This window comes from Lathyrus oleraceus, chromosome 3, assembly GCF_024323335.1.
Source record: "Lathyrus oleraceus cultivar Zhongwan6 chromosome 3, CAAS_Psat_ZW6_1.0, whole genome shotgun sequence".
Lineage (NCBI taxonomy): Eukaryota > Viridiplantae > Streptophyta > Magnoliopsida > Fabales > Fabaceae > Lathyrus > Lathyrus oleraceus.
Window position 1 is genome coordinate 60,077,890 of NC_066581.1, and position 20,852 is coordinate 60,098,741.

The 20,852-nt window shown below is 36.3% G+C and overlaps 2 protein-coding genes across 2 annotated transcripts; both read right to left on the reverse strand.

The window, feature by feature from the left end:
* Positions 1 to 384: 384 nt before the first annotated feature.
* Positions 385 to 3,164, reverse strand: LOC127132531 (uncharacterized). The gene has a single exon (XM_051061493.1). The coding sequence runs from the start codon at positions 3,162 to 3,164 to the stop codon at positions 1,698 to 1,700; it is 1,467 nt and encodes a 488-aa protein (XP_050917450.1). The 3' UTR covers positions 385 to 1,697.
* LOC127129660 (uncharacterized) lies at positions 3,153 to 20,028 on the reverse strand. The gene is made up of 4 exons (XM_051058806.1): positions 20,002 to 20,028; positions 19,767 to 19,919; positions 19,367 to 19,666; positions 3,153 to 4,054 (listed from the first exon to the last, which is right to left on the reverse strand). Exons 1-4 carry the CDS (start codon positions 20,026 to 20,028, stop codon positions 3,278 to 3,280), a joined length of 1,257 nt encoding a protein of 418 aa, XP_050914763.1. The 3' UTR covers positions 3,153 to 3,277.
* Between the last annotated feature and the right edge of the window lie 824 nt (positions 20,029 to 20,852).

A 20,852-nucleotide genomic window follows, 5' to 3' on the forward strand; every position in this document is an offset into this window, starting at 1 on the left:
AAGAAATCGATGTTTAAATAATAAATCAAGGAAAAAACATTAAAATCAACAAGTGTTTTTAAAAAAAAGAGAAAGAAAATAAAAAATAAATGAAAGGTTTAAAATAATAAATAAAAAATGGTAATAATAATAAAAACTAGTAAAAATAGAAAGTATGTTAAAAATGAGAAATGCTGAAAACCAGGGATTAAACCCAGAACCTAGAGTTTACCAAAGCACCTCTTTACCAACTCAACCAGATAGACATCCTTGTTATATAGTTTCAAACACTAATACATAATATAACAAATATAACAAAAGACGCACCAAACCTTTTAAATAAAACACAAAGTTGAAAACAGTAACTACGAATAACCAAAGCTCATGTTGAAAACAGGAACAACGAATGACCAAGCTCAGTTTTCTTTCCATTTTGAAAATCAAAGTCTTAACAACAAGTTAACATCACAATCAAACAGGCAGCGGTGTTGCTAAATCAAACATGAAGTTCAAAGCATAATCGGAACATGGAAATAAAGCTCGGAAAGGAAGCTAACCGGTTGCGGCGAGCTCGACCGACGAATGTGAGTAAACGTTGCCTTCAATTCTCTCCTTTTCTTTTCTGAATAGTAGCCGCCAATCCTCTTCAAAATTAGGGTTTTTCAGCTCTCTTCCAAAATGAACAGTGGCCTCTCTTATATATGACTCATCTCCTCTCTGTTGTGTTGTTGTGTTTCCTCAGAGTAGTGGAGGTCTGCTGTGCAGTGGAGAGGTTTTGAATTTTGTCCATATCCAACTTGTGGTCCCCTTCTCAATTCTCTTCATTTTGAAAACTCTACTGTTGGTAAGAAAAACTTTCACCACTGTAACTCACTTGAACATGTAGCAATGGTAAACAGAATAGCATCAGGAGCTGCAAGGCAATAACACCAACCACCGGTATTGACGGAAACACCGACAGCAGCAGTAACTCTGGCCTTCGTAAGTGCGACTGTGCTTCGAGACAACGCGTCTTCTGCTTGTTAGGAAGATTGTTGCAAGTTGGTAATACCTATCAACTGCTGCTCTGTGAGAGGTTCCAATTGACTTACCAGAAGCTTGAGAAGTTTGGCCTTTTTTGTTATGATCTTCTATCAATTATTGAGCCACGACAAGTTTTTGAGTTGGTATCATTATATCTAGATAAGTTCTCTGGTGTATGTCAATCAGTTCTCCATGAGTGCGAACTTACCTTTCTACAAATAATCTGTGACCATGATCTTGTTGAAATGCCTGGGAGAGACCCTTCAAGAAACTAACTTTCGTCTGTATTGATACAAGAACTCTTGGTTACTTGGGATCATGAAGGCTTGTCTCTGCGGGCAAGGGCAACAAGAATCTTGGTAGTGCTCTTGTGCAAGCACGAGTTTGATGTGAGATACCAAAAGCCTGAATTCTGTTGAGAAGCGTGAAGTTTCCATTGGATATATAAATAGGTCGGTTTCTCCCAATGTTGTTGTTCATCACAAGCTTTGATGAGTTTAGGAATATTGAGTCGGGTTGCAAATAGTTTGATATGCTCCATAAGTTTCTCCGGACGGTATCTAGCATACAGAACTCCCAACTCGGTGAATATTCCCATATGTGCCCGTTCTAATCCTAGGCCACTCTCCATTGCCATTCTCCATCATGTGAAAACATTTGCATCTTGCTTTATTCAAAATTCCTATGCCGCAAAACTAGGGAAGTTTGCACGTCTTCCGATTGTGGCCAAGCCCTTTGCATTTGCCACATTGAAGCTGACGTTTAATTATGTCTATCGATTCAACCTGCTTTGTTTTTGGCCTGCCAGGAGGCCGCTTAGTTGGTGGAGGGGTTACTATGGTAACTGCCATATCCGGTTCAACCTGGACTGGTCTGTCAATATCCGGAAGCGCGTGAATTGGTTCTGCATATGTTAATATGTAATTCTCAACTGTGAAGTATCTGGAACAATAATCATATAGGTCCCTACCAACACAGTCAAAGACAGCAATAGCATGGCAGCAAGGAAAGCCATTAAGTTTCCATCTCCTGTAGCTACAATCCCAATTATCAATATCGACCATTTCAACAGATTCTCCACGGACCTCAAATGTGGTACCTTGTGAGAGCAACACTTGTAGTGAGCGAGCATTTGACGCTTCCTTTTGGATCATTTCCTCCTTGGAAGGTGTCAATTTTGTTATCCATTGATTAGACTCCTCGGGTCGCATGCTAAATGTTTCCATCATATTACCTCGTAATACATCAATCATTTGAGTAATTGGCAACTCGTGCGCCTCTGAGACCCAACTGTAAAATTGCTGTCCGAAATTTGATGTCATATGATTATACCTAGTTCCACTGAAGAATGCATTGGACCAGTGCTCTGGCTCACTTTGTATGACCCAGTTGTAGGCTTCAGGAGAAATACCTTTTATATTCTCAATACTACGTTCGAAAACTTCTGGTTTGGATGCGTATGCAGCGGCATAAAAATCATTAACCATGAAACGTCTGGCTTCATGAGAGAATTGCCCCTTCAAGTCTCTGTTCAGTTTGTCAGCAAGGTGACGTAAACAATAGCCATGGTAGCAGTTTTCAAATATTTCAGACAATGACTTTTTTAGCCCATTCTGAAAATCTGAAACAAATGTAATCTGCTCAGATGTTGATAAAGCTGATTTCAGCTCCTGCAGAAACCAATGCCAGTTGTCTTCAGTTTCGGCATCTACAACAGCAAAGGCTACAGGAAAAACGCCATCATTTCCATCGATAGAAATTGCAGCTAATAATTCTCCTTGATACTTTGAGTTCAAAGGAGTTCTGTCAAGGAAAATGAGAGGGCGGCAGGCTTGCAGGAAACCAGTTAATGAGGCATGGAATGATACAAAAAGACGATGGAAACTTGAGTCCTCTTTCATCGTGAATGTTGCAAAACTACCTGGATTTTTCAGACCGGCAAACAATACGAGAAGCAAAAAGACCACAAACATGCGTTGGCGTCTTAGTTGAAGATATGCCCGTGTCATGTGCAAAAAAGAAGCGAAATAGAAAGAGAAGTGTTCTTTCCAGCTCAATGCGTCCAAACAAAGATGAGATGCAACAGTGCCATAATTCTGCATTGGGAAATCTCCAGCTGACACTGGGGAAACCATCAGGTATTTCCAGTTTCCATTAAACATTTGATTTGTGTCGGTAAGATAGTATAGATGCCAAAGGACATATTATACAATGTAATTTTGCATTGCAGGTACTTATATGGGCAGACTGCACTTGTTCCCTTCTTTTCTTGCTTTCAATGACTTGAGTTGAATCTCATTTTGATTTTTGGTTTTGGGTACTGACTGTCGTGTGATTTGGTTTGATTTTCGCAGGGCTTTGGTTGTGTTTGATGCAAGGTCATCAAATATGCCGGCAATCCTGTTTGCCGCTGACCCACATTCTGCTCAACTGGTGGCGGTGTTAAGTTGGAGAGCCTAGTAACATCAGCATGAACATTATTTGCCACAGAAAAATTCGGATTCACAGGATACATTTGCATATCAGTATCCTTGAAGCAGTCTGCAAGCCACCTTTCAGCTGACTGTAAGTCCTCGTAATTGGGAGCAGAAGCACTATCCGAAACATCAGATATCCATTGTGACACTTTCGGGAAAATATCCGCATTGGAATTGCCCGTCCCATTTAATTCCAAATATGCTGAAGACATTTGTACATCAGCAAGGGAATGATTCCCGTTCTGATTGTTGAACTGCAGCATCCTCCGTCTCTTGGCTTGTGAACAAGTCTCCAAACTTTCCACCTCTTCCTTTTGAATATCATTTAATTCACCATTATTGATACTGTATGCAAAATCCCCGCAAGCCTTTACAGGGGTTGTTTCATCATCAAGCACGATAGGAAGATCTTCATTTCGAGGAACTTGATTCCATAGCTCTTGCGAAATGTCAAAATTCAACGACCTCTGGAGACCGTAATCATCCTCCTTATGCCAATTCCCATGAGCCTTGTCTTTGTTGTTATAATTCAATTCTAGCGCAGAGAAAGATGCGGCGATGATCAGAAATAATAACTGTTGTTACGGAGAAAACTCGAGTGTTTTTGCTGCTACTGCATGAGATACGCTGAGTTTCGAAGTTTTTCGGTGTCGAACCTCACAACCGCTTCGGTGAGGTCAAAGGTGGATTTCGAACTCGCTCATGCTTTCTTGAAATGCGAAAGGGATTGATGAGGTACGAAGCCGAAGCGTTCATGTGTGCTCGATGTAGCTCGTTCATTGTGAGAGCTGGTGGATTTTTGAATTGCTAGAAGTAAACAGGTTTTGGATTTTGCCTTCCTGTCATGAAAAACCATATGCAGGTTTATTGGAATTGTCTTCCTCTCATGTAAAATAAGATGCAGGAAGATCTAGCGATCTGGTGTGATGTACTTCCCTGGATAGCGACATAAGAATAGAATACTTGTTATCACCCATAGCCCCATAGCCAGTTCAAAGAATATGATCTTAATTCTTAGGACCAATGTCCTTCAAAGAACATATCTGCTCTTCTCCCATTGCAGACATGACAGAAACCACAAGATTTGTTTTTTTTTCATTGAAAATATCAATGACAACCAAGTGACACTTCGCATGTCCATGCTTTCATGTTTTTTTTAAGTAGAAACCTCACCAGCCTTGCATGGCCTGCCTTTGATGATGATGTGACCGTTCCTGCGAATGGTACCAGCCTGCTGAGGATAGGTTTTAAATGCTCTGGCGTCGGCAGCAGCTACGTACGGTTGCGCTTGAGGAGTTGAAAGAAAAAGAAATAGTTGGGATTGGGATTCTTGGGGTTTGGGTGAATTGAGATTGGTCCAAACTCCCACTTAGTAAATTTGTAACGTCGTGGCATAACCAAACTCGTCCTCTTGTACCTTAAATCTTCCAATATTCACGTGATGAGATGTTTTTTTTTTATTATAAGTCATTCATATGCCATGTACATGAATGATTGTGATTGAATGAATGAACGAAGTAATCGAACTATGAATGAGCATGTGGAAATTCTTGAATATGAATGGATTTTTTTTTCCAATGTGAATGAAGAAAATATGAATGTAAATTTGGAATGTGAAAAACGTAAAAAATATGAAATAGTAAACATGAACATGAATGAATGATATGAAGGTGAATGAAGAAAGAATGCAAACGAGTGATTGATGGGGAAAAATTTTCAGACCCAAAATCGGGGTATGACAGTAGTTAGCGACAAATTGACTCGGATTATCGTTCTCACAAGGATTCTTGAATGAATTAACCAATGATAGTAACGATTAATGGGGTTTGGGTTGGTTTAGGATTCAATTAAAAAAATAGATTAAAATAAGTGATTATTGAAATAAGTTGTAGCAACAATTTACTAATTCGGTCTTTGCCTATCATCGACTATCGTAATTCCAACCGCAAATTAACTATTCCTATTCGATTATAATATCAACTGACAAGCGCAATTGATAGCATAAGTTGTATGTTCCTATTATCCGAATTAAGCAAACGGGATTAAGTTTCATGAATTAAGCAAACATGAATTAAACGGACTTGATAACGAATTAAGCAAACAAAATCGTGACTATAGTTAGGATCACACAATCAATCCGATTAAATCAATATAGCATATGTAAATCGGATTAAGCAAACAAAATACATATATTAATATTGAAAGGAATAAAAAACCTGAATAAGAATTACTAAAATCTCAAGGTATCGGAACCCGAATACAGCAAATTGTTTGGATCGATTAGTTCTTCATGAGAGTTCTTGCCAAAGTTTTCAAGTATTTTGTGAATAGTGATTATCCTCATGTTATGCGGCTGCTAGGTATATGGAAAACAAGGAATTTGGTTTACAACCCAACTGGATCGAAAACATAACCCAAGCCCAAAACTAATGACCCAAAACTTAAATAAAACTAATGTTGCAACTTCAACGAATTTTCTGGCCCTTCTACATTCTGATTCAGATCTCGACTTCTGAACAAAAGTTGTAGATCTTTTTCTTAGCTTTCCATCAAATGGTAGCACGTCTCAATCCGATACTCCTAGCTCAAGATATGATTTTTCTCACGAAAGCTGCTAATGCTGAAAATTAAATACGAAAATTAAATAAGTGTAAAAATAAGATAAATTATAAAAACACATTAAAAGTGAAAAATAACCAAACTAAAACATGGAAATGCATAAGTATAAATTTAGATGAATGTGCATCTAAATGCACTGATCAATAGACTGATGATCACATCTCATGGATCATGGATAAGGATTTATCCAGTCTTAAACATAGGTATGAATATTAAGAGTAATATTTATACTGGATTGACCCGCTATGAGAATACTATATAGAATATTGTGCAAAGTGTCATAAGTTATTCTCATGGTGATAATGGTGTATACCACCCTTCGACCTGAAACCACTATGGACCCTAGATGTAGAGTCGAGTGCCTTATTGCTGATCAAACATTGTCCGTAACTGGATGACCATAAAGACAGTTGATGGGTACTCCACGAAGCATGCTAAGGGACATGAGTGACCTAGATGGAATTTGCCCATCCTGCGTAACAGGATAAATGTCTATGGGCCCAATATTGAACTGGACAAGGATGACACGGTCTATGCCTTGTGTTCAATATAGATATAAGGGCAAAAGGGTAATTATACACATACGTATTATCACAGAAGGATTTGTCAGATCACATGACATTTTCGTGTCTTGGGTAGCAGTGATGTGTTGCTAGATACCGCTCACTGTTTATTATGTTAAATGTGTAATTTAATATAATTGCCAATGCCGCGAAAACCTACAAGGTCACACACAAAGGACGGATTGATGAGAGATAGAGTAACTAAGGAACATCGTAAGGTACGGTGCACTTAAGTGAATTGTAGAACATCGTAAGGTACAATTTACTTAAGTAGAATGCGAAATATGGTAAGGTACCACGCGCTTAAGTGATTTTGGCATATTATAAGATATGGGCCACATACACTTAAATGGGCTTTTTAGCTTATAGCCCACACAAGTGGTTCTATAAATAGAACCCTTGTGCAGAAGCATTAGTGCAGTTGCAATTTCGTTTCTCTCTCTCTCTCTCTCTCTCTCTCTCTCTCTCTCACTCACTCAAAGCTTTCATTCGTAGCGACTAGCACTGAGATTGAAGGAATCCGTTCATGTGGCCTGAGTAGAGGTGTTGTCATTGTTCAACGTTCATGATCACTCCGTAGATCTACATCAAAGGTTAGAGTCTCCACAATAGATAACGATTCTATCACTGATCATGCCCATTTGTAAGGATCATTAAAGCAGAAATTTTAAATTCCGCTACGTTTTGAATCGCCCTTCTCCTTCAATCATGGCAAGACATCCCCAACATGATCTAATTGTGCCTACTCCTCCTCTAGTATCTCCAAATGAGCTGACCTCTGTGGGTCTACTAGAGCAGCATGCATAATATATGGATGTGACACCCTGAAGAACCACCCGATGTACTTGTCCATGTAGCTTTAGTCGCTTGGGGCTATGGTACTCTGTGCCTCCTCCAGTACCAAATGACTCTCATAATCATTAAACATGTCATGCATCTATCTACGTGCCAAAGCAGAGACAATAGGTTGTCTGGGAATGGTTTAAGCGTAGTCGAAATGTCGCACGACGGCTCGGGAAGACGAAAAGCAGTGAGTGTGATCTACAGACCAACCATCCAGAGTATAACATTATCTCATCAAATGGACGTGTCTCATAGTGATTAACATAGTTGAAGTGCATGTCCTCGACAACCAATCGGTCAAGATACACTCTAAACGACTCAGTCGCCTGGTTCCCTCTACGGGGAAGATATAGTAGCATGCGACATATCCTCAGATTAAGTCGATACACTCGCCCAACTAAAGATGCGCGAGAAGTGCTAGAGAATCCAACCATGAAAAGTTTGGAACACGTGAATCATAAGTAATGGCGTTGTAAAAATGAAATGAAAATGACACAAAAAGACTAAAAATCAATAATTATTACTGTCAGTAGTTTGATGCTGCACGTAACCTACTTCGCCTTCCACCTACATCCTTTTGATAACTTCGAGTACAGACAGACCAAAGAAGCGCCCCCTCAGTTGTACTCATGGATCCGCTCGAAATCCTAGAAGTATCGTAGGTAGACGATATCTGTATAATTGGCATTGTTGTCCATAAAAATCATAGTGTAAACAAAATATAACATGTATGCTCTTATAGCATGCGCTATATAGAGCCTCACCTGCTCGTTATCACCTGTAGCCTGATGTGCTCTATGGAGCTCCTCTGTATATACTTTTTTCAGGTAGTCAAACCGAGCATGAGCCCCCTAGTCCTATCCAGCTCATCCTTCGCCTACTCTGGGTTAGCCCTTACATAGTCTACCATTATCTCGAGTGCCTCATCTTTCGTAATCTTCCTATGATCTAGGAGTCTCCCCCTGATCGGAAGATGTAGCAAACAAGAGACATTTTCGAGTGTGATAGGCATCTCACTAAGCAAGAGGTGAAATGACGAGGTCTCTGAGTGTCATCTCTCCACGAATACATTAAGCATCCTGTGGTTGACCGTAGTATAGTGGTTCTTGTACAAGCCCTTAAAATAAGATAAGGACAAAGCAGCCTGAAACCAATCCCCATTCGGCTAAGGCAAGACAATAATCTTCCTTGTGTGGTTAATAAACTTCAGCGAGTCATGTTCCTGAAAAAAATAAAAAATAATGTCACAAACTTATCAATTAAAATAAACGTAAATTAAAAAGAATGAATCCAACTAATGTTACCTCTCCATCCCTTATATGTCTGGAGGTATGGTCTAGGTACAAAGGTAGTAGTGACAAATCTACATGGCCTCCTCCAAATGCCTATGACTTAACATCAATAGCAGCCCCACCCTTTAGAGGTGGAACTGGCTCAGTAGCATAAGCAGTAGGAGGTGGCAGTGGTGCCTCCGGTACCACTAGTGACTCAGGTACCTCAGGTGCCTAAATAGGTGAAATATGGCGCCTGCGAAAGGATGGAGAGAGTGATGCATCGGTAGGTGAAATTCGTCTCATACGGGAAGAAGAAGATGGATAAGCATGAGGAGAAGCACTAGCCTAGAAGTAGATGGCTCTGCATGGACATGTGAACTTGGAACCTCTGAAACCTGTTAACTTTTCTCTCGCCGCATTGATGCGTGTTGTACAACCTTCTCGTGCCTCAGTCTATCGTATTTAAAAGTCATTATGCATATAAGTTAAAGTAAAGCAAATAATTAGTGCAAGCAAACAACATCGCAAGCAAGAAAATAAAAAAAATTGGAAATTTTCCGGAGATGCATCTTCGATTGGTGGGAAACTAAAACATTGAAAAATTTCGGAAGCAAGATGCACAACATGTACAAACGTCTTTTGGTGTCTGGTCTTTAAGCACCTATAAGTTTAAATAATAACACTTGTTAGTATAACATTCGTTGGCACACATGTAAAAACGCTTATAAATTGTAAAAAAAAATAAAGTATGAATAAATAATAAAAAACATTTACTTGTTAGTTTTTCCTTTTTTATGATCATAATGAATATCACACACATCATCTAAATAATTTTACGCACATGTGTTGTGAAAGAAGTCTTAGGAATATCAAGATTTAAATCTTGTTTTCTATCACAAAGAGGAATGTGTTTTTCTTGGAGAATAATTGATAATATATTTTCAGAAGGATCAGTGACATTAAACATTTGTTTTGCTTGGGATTCTATGATGAATGGTTCGTTCATATAAGGTGTCTTGTGAAAGTCAATTTGTGTGAATCCTAACTCATATGTTTGTACACTAGTGTTATTGTCAATCCACTTGCATTTAAATAAAGGAACTTTGAATACAACATAAAAAATCTCTCAAATATCTTCGATGACCCCAAATTACGGTTTATATGCTATTACAAGATTCTTATATTTGGAACTAGAGAAGTACATGGATTCAACATCAACAATAACCCTATTATTTTTCATTGTACTATAATCACCCTTTGATTTTGTAAAAAAGGAAAATGTACTAATGTTATATGCAGTCCAAGTTAATACATTAAATTTAGTCATGTATGATATCCATTTAATTGTGTCGGATGCACTCTCATCATTAGAAATCTTTTCATTAAACCAATTTAAGAAACTCTTGTTATACTCTTTAAAAATCACTTGTCACTCATCCGAGGAATTTTTTCCTTAATATTTCTTTTTGTGAGCGGACAAGTAAGGTTGAAATTTATCAAAATCATTTAATATTTACAAATTATCTTGAAGAATTACATCCTGAGTCCTTGCTTTAACATTTAAAATTTGAGTACCTCTACCTTCATATCTTCCATCATGACCAGACTTTAGAATTCCTATAGCCTGCTTCTGACAAATATTTTGAAGAAAACTCAATAGCTTCTTCTATGATGTAACTTTCATCAATCGAAGATTTTGGACGTTGATGATTCTTCATATACCTATTAAAGATATTTATGTATCGCTCTACTGGATACATCCACCTCAAATAAACTGGGCCACAAAATATAATATCCCTAACTAGATTACCAATTAAGTGAAGCATAATATGTCAAAAAAAGATTGAGGTAAATATATCTCCAATTAACACATGATAATTGCAGCCTTATCTTCCAACTCATCTAATTTTTATGAATTAAAGAATTTATTACATATAACATTGAAGAATAATCATAACCTGGAAATAGTTAGCCTTACATTTTTTGGTAAGACAACACAGATAGCCATTGATAGAAATTATTCCATTAAGATATGACAATCATGAAAATTTAAGCCAATTAACTTAAGATCTTTGATTGATACAAGTTTTATGACATTCGATGAATACCCTTGGAAAACTTTGATACCATGCAAACACTCGCTGTCGCACCTCGAAAAATGAGAATACGACTTAAGCGAAGCGCAATCACACGCTTGCAATGATAGACTGAACAGAGTCGCCATCGAACATATATTTATTCCTAAAAAGGAAAGGGGAAATATTGATAAAACCCAAGAAAGAAACGACAATGATTATGGTCATCGCAACCAAATCGGGGTTCGGGAGTCGATTACGCAAGGGGAAGGTATTAACACCCCTCACGTTCGTTGTACTCAACGGGAACCATTAGGTTACTTGTGTGCGTCAGTGTTAGTTTGAAATGTTAGGCTTTAAGTTATTAGGTGGGAAAGAAAGAATAGAAGAGAGAAGAAATGTTTTTGGATTTTCAACGAAGGACTAAACCTAAGTTTTTTATTAGTGGGCCTAACAAGATTTACAAATCCTGCTCCTGCGTATCTCAATAGAGAAGTCAAGGCTTACGTAGTTCTGGGTAGAAAAATGTTTGTTTGTTGGTCGATTTTAGCGAAAGCTATATTGTATTAATCGACGAAAACATTGTTTTACCCAAAACAGATGAGGAGCGGATGTATACCACACATCGAATGGATTTACAAATCAACATTCGGAAAAACGTCACTTATCTCAACTCAACAATTATGGCCGAAACATTGCTTTGCATCATCTTAAGACAAGATGTCTTTCGTTTATGAAAATGGTTTTCTGATCAATCGCACGACGGCGAAAAAAGAGTTTGATTGGTTGGATGTATTTTTTGAGTAATGGCGAGAACTTGGATGAGCGAGATATCCATCTCGAATCCTAGTCTCACGAGTGCACGGTATCCACCATGTTCCATTTCCATCTTTATTGGCAAAAGTGTTTAATAAAGATTAAGTGTTTTGAATTTGATTGAGAAAGGGGTTTGAAGAAACCGCATTGACAATGACGACGAGAGTCAAGATAGGCGAGGCATCCACCTCGAATCTTAATCTCAGGAGTGCACGGTATCCACCATGTTCCATTTCCATCTTTAGTGAAAGAGGTTAAGATAGGAATTAAGTATTTTGGAGTTTGAAAGACGAGTACTTGTGATTTGCAAGCTCTTACAGCTTGGGTCTAATACTCACGACTACGTCTGGATATTTCACCCAAGTAATCTTTTTCTTCCAATTTTATTAAGAAAAGACGTTTGAATATTTACAAATATTTTGAAGATAAGGCGAATACATAAGGCTTACAAGCTCTTACAACTTAGGCCTAACAATCGGGATTACGACTGGGTATTCCATCCAGGGTAATCTTTTTCTTCATATTTTATTGAGAAAAATATGTTTGAATATTTACAAATATTTTGGGGAGAAGACGAATACATAGGGCTTACAAGCTCTTATAACTTGGGCCTAACATTCGGGATTACGACTGGGTATTCCATCCAGGGTAATCTTTTTCTTCATATTTTATTGAGAAAAATATGTTTGAATATTTACAAATATTTTGGGGAGAAGACGAATACATAGGGCTTACAAGCTCTTACAACTTGGGCCCAATATTCGGGATTACGACTGGATATTCCATCCAGGGTAATATTTTTCTTCAGATTTTATTAAGAAAATAGTTTGAAGTTAAATTAATAATGATTAATGTACAAAGGTTTGAAATGATTATCAGATGTTCGTTTTAATTCTTGTATTAACAGATGAATAAAGAATGAAAGAATAAATATTATACACTTTTTGGGATAGGGGTACATTTGTTATGAATGGGGATGATTCGTGGCAATCAAACAATAAGAATATATGTCTCAATCATCATACAAGTAGGCAACAGTTATCAATCAAATCAGATAAGTAAACAAGTATATAATCAAATCAAAGAATGAAATAATGGAGCATTAAACAAGGCATGGGAAGTATGAACATGTTAAACAATCAAGCAATAGTAAGCATGGATGGAAGAAACAAGTATAACAGATAACAGATGAATCAGACAGATGGAAAGATGCACAAAAGGGTCCACTGGAATAATTAAATCAAGAAATGAGGTAAGGACCAAATAAAATCAAGATAAAAGGCCTCTAATACATGGTCTATGAGATGAACAAGGAAGGATCAAAAGATCTCTTCAATTGCCATAAGCAATCCCTAAGTCAAACATCAATCATAAAGAAGTCAACTGAAAAATCGAGTCAACTTAATAACTATCAAATAAATAGCAAATTAATCAAGAAAATGATGAAAAATTAAACTAAGGAAGGTGGGGTCAGGACATCATCGTCCCCCAAAAATATTTTAAAAATAATGAAAATTGGTACATGAATTAATTGAAATAAAACAAAGGTCAAACTAAAAGTCAACCAACCAAACTAGGTTAAAATTAAATCAAGAATAAATTGAAAATGTGAAATAAAATTCCAAGAAAAAGTCAGGTTGACCATGGGACAGTGATTAACCTTCATCCCAAAAATCAGAAGCTAAAAATAATTCTAAGTTATAAAAATAAAATCAAGAATTTAATGTATGCTAAAATGAACCACTTGGAAAGAATAATTAAAATAAAATATTAACATTAAATAAATACGAATATAAAAATTAAATAAAATTAAATAATGCATCAAGAAATGTGGAAAATATTTTTGGATATTTTTATGAATAAAGAAAATATTTTAAATTAACTAAAATCAAAACAGAATAAATGTGAATTAAAAAAGAAAATGAAAATGGAAGGGGGTGCATTAGTATTTAAAGTGAACTGGGAAATAAAAGAGGCGCTCATGGGCCTTGAAACATGGGGTGTGAAAAGCGAACGGGCAAAGGCCCACAGTCAAAAACAAATTAAATCAGCGTGACAACAATTAAATAATATTTAATTAAAAAAACTATGTGGACATGTTATCAATTGGGCAACTTCAGTTAAGTGACTAAACGATAAAATAGCAATGGGCGGCCACGATTAAAACATAGGCAAGGAATTCAAGGGCCCTCAAGACGACACGTGATCGTCTTCCTCATGGGCCAAGAAACCCTAATGCCATGCAAGAAAACGCAGCACATGCAGTGAGTTTCTTCCAACTTCAACAACAAAATGCGACCACCATAGGGCATCAAATGACACGAAATAAAGCCCAGATATCAAGTATGAAATGTGTAGATTAACATGGTAACTTTGTTTGAGTGAAATTATGGCTTAAACATGGAGAAATATTTTCAACAAGATGTCCACATGGCCACGGATATGAGCAACAAGCAACAACACAAACTCAAACAACATGAACAATGCCTCATACTGAGGACTTCAGAAGTAAGCATAAAATGACTAGCATGGTAATGATGACGAGCATGGTAAACAGCATGATGATAAGCATAGTAAGCAAGCATAAGGATGAGCAAAGCAATAGCCATGGAGTAAGATGATTACCTAGTGGAAGCTTGGTCCACTGCCTCTTGATTGTGGAGAAAATGGAAGAAGAATGGTGTTGCCTCTTGGTGCTTCAAAGCTTCAACTTGAGAAATGGAAGAGGAATGAAATCTGACTCTAATGCTCCTTACCTTGCTTGAAACGAAATTCCAATGGCCTTCCCTTCAGATTTAGGGTTTTAGTGCTTAAATATGGTGGGTCAAGTGTCTTAATGGGCTCAGAAATAATGTGATTTAGTTTATGAGAAATGGTGCAAAGGTGACAATTTGGTGGGGTGTATGAGGAAGTTACTTATTTTGGCAAAACTTAAGTGAGTGGAAATAACGTTCATGGCTAAATAAGGAAAAGTAGAACATGGGCTGGTTGGTTTTGCAGCATGGCTTGGTCGGTTTGGTTAGCAAGGAAACATTCCAAGGTGATGACTTTATGGCTTCATAACTTGATGAGAACATGACCAATTGGTAAGACAATGCAAACAATAGAAAGATCTCATGGAGCTTAGCATGTTTAATGTTGAGCATAAGTGGAAATGATGAATGGAAGAAGGTGAAAAATGGCCCTCAAGATCATGTTGCACCATGCAAAACTGGTTGGGCAAGCTAGGCATAAAATCTGCCTAGAAATTCAAGTCATGGTGCCCACTTTAAGTGAATGTATCTCTCAAACCATGGATCCAAATGAGATGATTCCAAAGGAAGGTGAAAGAGGACATGGCAAGGTATAATTATTGTGAAGGAAATATTTTCAATTGGTGCCTTGAAGTGCAAGAAAACTGGCCAGAAAGTTTTGACAAACTTAAAGATTTTTGGACTTAGAGATTTTTCTAAGTGTCCTAAAAATATGCCTTACTTTGACCAAGCATGACTTTCTCAATTTTGATCCAAATGGAGCAAACTTTATATTTCTAGAGAGCTTGGAACAAGAGGAACAACTTTATCTTGATGGAAAATGGGCTTAAAGTGAGTGCAACAATCATAAAAACTTGCCCTAAATGGAAAGTCAACCATTTCCAAATTAAGTAACTTTTCCAATTTCTAATTAAATGATGAATCCATGATCCAACCTTGATCAAATTTCACATGTAGGCTCCCCTAGGCATGAATTTTGAGATTCCACTCTCAAAATGTCAGGAGTTGACTTTTATGGCCCCATAGTTGACTTTTCCCAAACTGTCTGTTTCCCGATTCCAGTGATCAATTGAAGCACTTCTGGCTCAAATAAAAAGATGATTTTTTGTATGTAGACCCTTGTGGACATATGGAAGGCCATGGAAAAAAGTTTCACCCAAAGAATCAGAAATAAACTGATTTTATACCAAACCCTAATTTTAGGGCAAAATTGACCGGGAACTGATTGCACTGCTTGCCAATGGATCTTTTCTAAGGAAACAAAGAAAATGAATGAAACAATGATATGAATATCATGGTCAAAATCGGGGTGTGACACTCGCAAAAACATTTTTTTCTTTTTTACACAGAGTATGACAGGTTAGTAGGAAATATGTTTTTTTTCCTATTTCTTTTTAAGTCAACTCTTGTCGTATACCCTTTACCACCATATCTAGACGAGATTTATTACCATATTTTATCTTACCTTTAATGTTTAGAAGTGTTCCAATCAAACTATCACACACATTTTTGTCCACATGTAACACATTAAAACAATGTCTTATATGAAGGCTAGATCAATATGAAAGATTAAAGAACATCAACCTCTTTTTCCATATATTTTTCTCCGCATGCCCTTTTTTGGTTCTTTCCAGAGACAATATTAATATATTGTTAGCATTTATAAATTCCTCCCGATTAAGGGTTTAAGAGCGATATCAAACTTTTTCTCTCAATTAAAAGCCTTCTGCGATCTACGATATGGATGACCGGGTCTTAGAAATTTCGTATGCCCAAGGTAAACATTCTTTTTTCCATTCTCTAGTTGGTGGAAGCATGTATTAGATTCACATATAGGACACAATTTCTGTCCCTTGATGATGTATTGAGAAAAATTAGTATATGCATGAATGTCATTGATTATGCAAAATAATATGGCACGCGTCTTAAATTTTTCATCCAATACGCATCATCAACATCAACAACTTCCTCCAAAAAACTCTTAAATCTTTAATCAATGGACTTAAATAAACATCTATGTCGTTTCCTGGTTATCTTGGCTCTGAAATAATCATGAATGACATCATATATCCACGCTTCATGCACAATCACTAAGATAGGTTATAAATCATGAAAAGAAATGACCATGAAGTATAGTTACTACTCAGATTATCAAAGGGGTTCATTGCATCAGTGCCAAGTCCAATCCTAATATTTCTTGGCTCATGGCCAATATTTGAATACAACGGATAAATTATCTTCCATTGCAAAGAACCAGCTATATGACGATTCTTTCTATCACATTTTCTTTCATTTGCATGTCATACAATATTCTTTTGTCATTTACATTAGCAAACGGTCTCTTGAACCTTGGAACTATTGGTAGGTACGACAACACTTTTACAGGAGGGTGCTTCTTGCTTACACCTTCATATCATCAACACCATTATCGATTACCTTGTAGCAAGACTCCTCACACGGGCACTAATTCTATTCTCAAGCTCTTTCTTATATAATATGCAATCATTAAGGCATGTACGTATTTAATATAATCCAAACTCATTGGACACAATATTTTCTTGACCTCATAATTATAGTCCGACAACGTGTTATCTTCTCGAAGCATTTATTTACACAATTCAAGCAATTCAATGAAACAATTAATCATTCACTCACTTTTCCCTTCAGATTATACATTCTTAACACCACTGATAATCATGTAAATTTTTTACAACCCTTATATAAAGGCTCTTGCTTGTCAATACATAAAGTATCATATAAATGGATTTTCCTAAAATAATCTTCTTTAATATCACATATCATATCTTATAGTCAATCATTCTTATCTACATCAACTTGATATCTAGGTGACATAGTTAGATTTTTATCCACTTCACCATGTCACATCCATATTGTATAATGTCAACTAATTCCATTACAACATAGGTTATTGAATATTGCTTTATTTTATAAAAAATCGTATTCCTGAATGTAGCACAAGGGCAATAAAATGTTCCATTATTTTGAGATGTTTTGTTTCACTTAATTCGCGAAATTCGACCACTCATTTCTCATACACCAGACGTAATCTATTAGCTTTTATCCAACTACAATACATAAATATTTTCTGAAAATCAAATCAAATCCTTATAAAATAATGCATCTTGAATGAAAAATCTGCTTATTAGTTCAAAATTTTGCTAAGTCATATCATATAACATTCAACCTCAATCTAAACAACAATAACAATAACACAAAAACAATAATCTCAACAATAAAAATAAAACAAAAAACATAATAACATTCAATCTCAATAACAACAACAACATCAACATCAACAATAAACCTTTTTACTTATCTCAACAAAAACAACAACATATAACATTCAATATCAATCTAAACAACAACATAAAAACTTCAATCTCAATCACAACAACTTAAAAAATTCCATCTCAATGTCAACAACAATAACAAAATTAAACCTATAGAGTTTAGGATCTCTATAACAACAACAACATTATTGAAACATGAACTGTGGAAATGTTTCACATACCATAAATGTGAAGAAGTTAAAGAAATGAGTCTTGTGTATCCTTGTGAGTTTCGTGTTTCCTCCTTGCTTCATACGAGTTTGAGAAGATATGGTGGATTTTATTGAAGAAATGGTTCTTCGTATGTTTATGAAGATGGATTTTCGCTAAGGCGTTGTTCTGTTCTGAAGGGAAATAAGCTACAACTTTCTTTATGTATTCTGTTTTAATTTAAAAGAAATAACTTTTCACCTTGGTCCTTTTTACCAACAGTGGGGAAAGTTTATATCTTTTAATTTAAAATAAATAAATAAATAAGAGAGGAACAACTTTTCACCTTGGTCCATTATACCAACAGTAGGAAAAGGTTAGTCAAGTTTGTCTATAAAAGTTTTTCACTCTCATTCACCTTTTTCCTAAACCTAATTCATTCAGCCTCCAAACATCATCTTCCAGTAATGAAATTCTACTTGTACCCTAAAAAAACTTAAAAACATAATTACTTCCATGAACAAACTAGAAATCACCATTTCTTGTTAAGTTGTTTCTGTTATATCACTGTCTTTGAAGAGTTGGTTTTGAAGATGCTAAAATAATATCTTGAAAACCTTGATTTCAAGATTAATGTCAAGTGTAACTTTATCAAGTAAATGGTATACTTGAAACATGACATTAATATTCAACACCAAAATTTTCAAGATAATAAAAAAATTGAGAAGATATTTTAAGCCAAAAGTGGCCTAAAATGAATAAAAATAAAACCGTATGTGTTGGGATTCAAAGCGTGACCCCGAGGGACACTTCCCCGAAATTGGTAAACATGACCGTGGGGAAAATTTATTTAATTTTAATTTTAAAAAAAGGAACACGCCACATTTCACTATGATTATTAAACATGCTAAGGTGAAATATGGCTTAAAAGTTAAGAACGTAGAAATACGCCTAATTGAATAGATTTTACTGTGGTAGATTAACGCGTCATTTCCTTTTTCTAGGAGTAATTGATAATTGTTGATTAATGTCCTGAAAAGTCCCTAATTGGTTTGAAATCCTATGCAGCTTATCTAAACTGTCTTGTTGTTGTTGCAGTTTTTGTGTTTTGTCCAATTCATAGATCTGTTTGAAGTGTGCTTTGCAGTATGCTCCTTTAAATGTATCACATCATGTGGTTCTTGTTGTTGTTGTAAACTATTTAACTCTTAATATTTAGACTCCCCTTAGATGTGTAACAACCTTTGGTTCTACGATATGTTATTTCCTTGTAGCTGTAATGTTCTCCATTTGTTGAACTTATTGCATATAAAGTATACTCTCCATTGGATCTTCATATTCTAACCTATTCTTATCACACCATAGGTCATGTACAAAGGTTTGTTTAGAAAATGTTGACTCCATCACTGCTCTTCATTAATCCTCCACAGCTTGCTTATCTCGCCTTATTAACTGCTCCATTCGTGTTAAGCGTAATCCAACTGCCATTTGTCGGCTTCCAATGAACAGTCATCTCCTCTTGGTTCGTAACAGCTATCTTTTTATTCATCACTATTCTCCTGCAGTAGCTCTGAACCTTGTCCTTAATGACTTTTGTGGAGTTTTGCGGCATAACATAATCTTCCACAAACATTTGTTGGTTCCTCCAATGCCACAAGTAGTGAAAAGTTGTAGCCCAAATCTCCTTCCACTGGCCACTTTTGTTGTAGCTGATATGCCGGTAAAAGTTAAGATCTAGCCAATCCTGCAATTGAAAACCAAAAAATCAAAACTAGTGCCTTTTTTCTACTATCCTCAACCAGACATGTCTGCTACATTTGCGGTCCTGCCAGCATGTGTAATACTGGTTCATTGATTCCAGGGAAATCCAAACAGAAGCGATCCCCGAAATATCTTCTAGCTGGCAGATGTTTAGTCTTCAGGCCTTCTTGTGCAACAAGCCAGATAAAAAGTCGGATTCTCTCAGGAACCTGAAGCTGCCATATATTCTTCCAATCCTGTTTGTTATTGGTAAAACATGCATCAGTAGACAACAACCGGTTCGCCTTGGATATTGAGAAGCCCCTTTGGATGATTCACTCCAAAGGCAAACATCATATTCACCATTTGGCACCAGAGGATGGACAATTATTATTCGATCAAGTATCACTTGATCAAATATTTTTGTCCTAGCAGGAGTATTCTATCACTATCATTCAACCACTTCAATTTGAAACCACATAGCCTACTCTTGATGAAGAATGTTGGCATGCTCAGGTTGCAGTTTAAACTCGAGATTAACAAGACTAACGTGCCCTCTGCCACTTTGAATTGCCCTCTGAGCTTATCGGTTTTCCAAGGAAGACAAATACCTCCGGAATATCCTCTCACCTGTGAGAACGTATACCCATCAAAACCTAAGTGCTTAAAATTATTCCTTAGTCTCTCAGGATCTACTTGATTTCCATAACAGCAAAAATGTCATACTTTGATTCTTGAAGATATTTTTTCCAGACACGAATAAAAGCCCTATTTCCCACTCACCTACAATTCCACGTCAGAATTTTGCATTGCTTAGGATCTTATAAACTATGAACTAATTGTTTCATTACCCTGCAGGTAGGGGTGTTTCCTTCACCAAAACCATATCTGAGGCATCACCCTCTTCATCTTCCTCGCTCTTCTACTTCATGATTGCAAATCCGCTTGTCCTATGTGCTCTAAAGATTCAACGTTTGTTCAATGTCTTAGAGAATTTTTTAAAACACTCTAGATCTTTCTACTTTTCCACCTGAATTTCTACAAATGTCTCTCGTTTTCGAAGATACATTTTGGGAAACACCTCTTGTACACTCAAGTAAGATCATTCTAAGAAGTTTCTTTTAAGTTGGATAATTTTTATCCCGAAGATACATCTCCCAAACATTTTAAAAAGTATCTTAATTATTTAA

Bases quoted from the DNA above. Each gene is read 5' to 3' on its own strand.
- LOC127129660 (XM_051058806.1), bottom strand. From the start codon at position 20,028: ATGGTGAATATGATGTTTGCCTTTGGA. The intron at 19,920-20,001 runs GTGAATCATCCA...AATAACAAACAG, and splicing joins ATATGATGTTTGCCTTTGGA to GATTGGAAGAATATATGGCA. The intron at 4,055-19,366 runs GCGAGATAAGCA...CCGTAACAACAG, and splicing joins CGAATGGAGCAGTTAATAAG to TTATTATTTCTGATCATCGC.
- LOC127132531 (XM_051061493.1), bottom strand. From the start codon at position 3,164: ATGTTTAATGGAAACTGGAAATACCTGATGGTTTCCCCAGTGTCAGCT.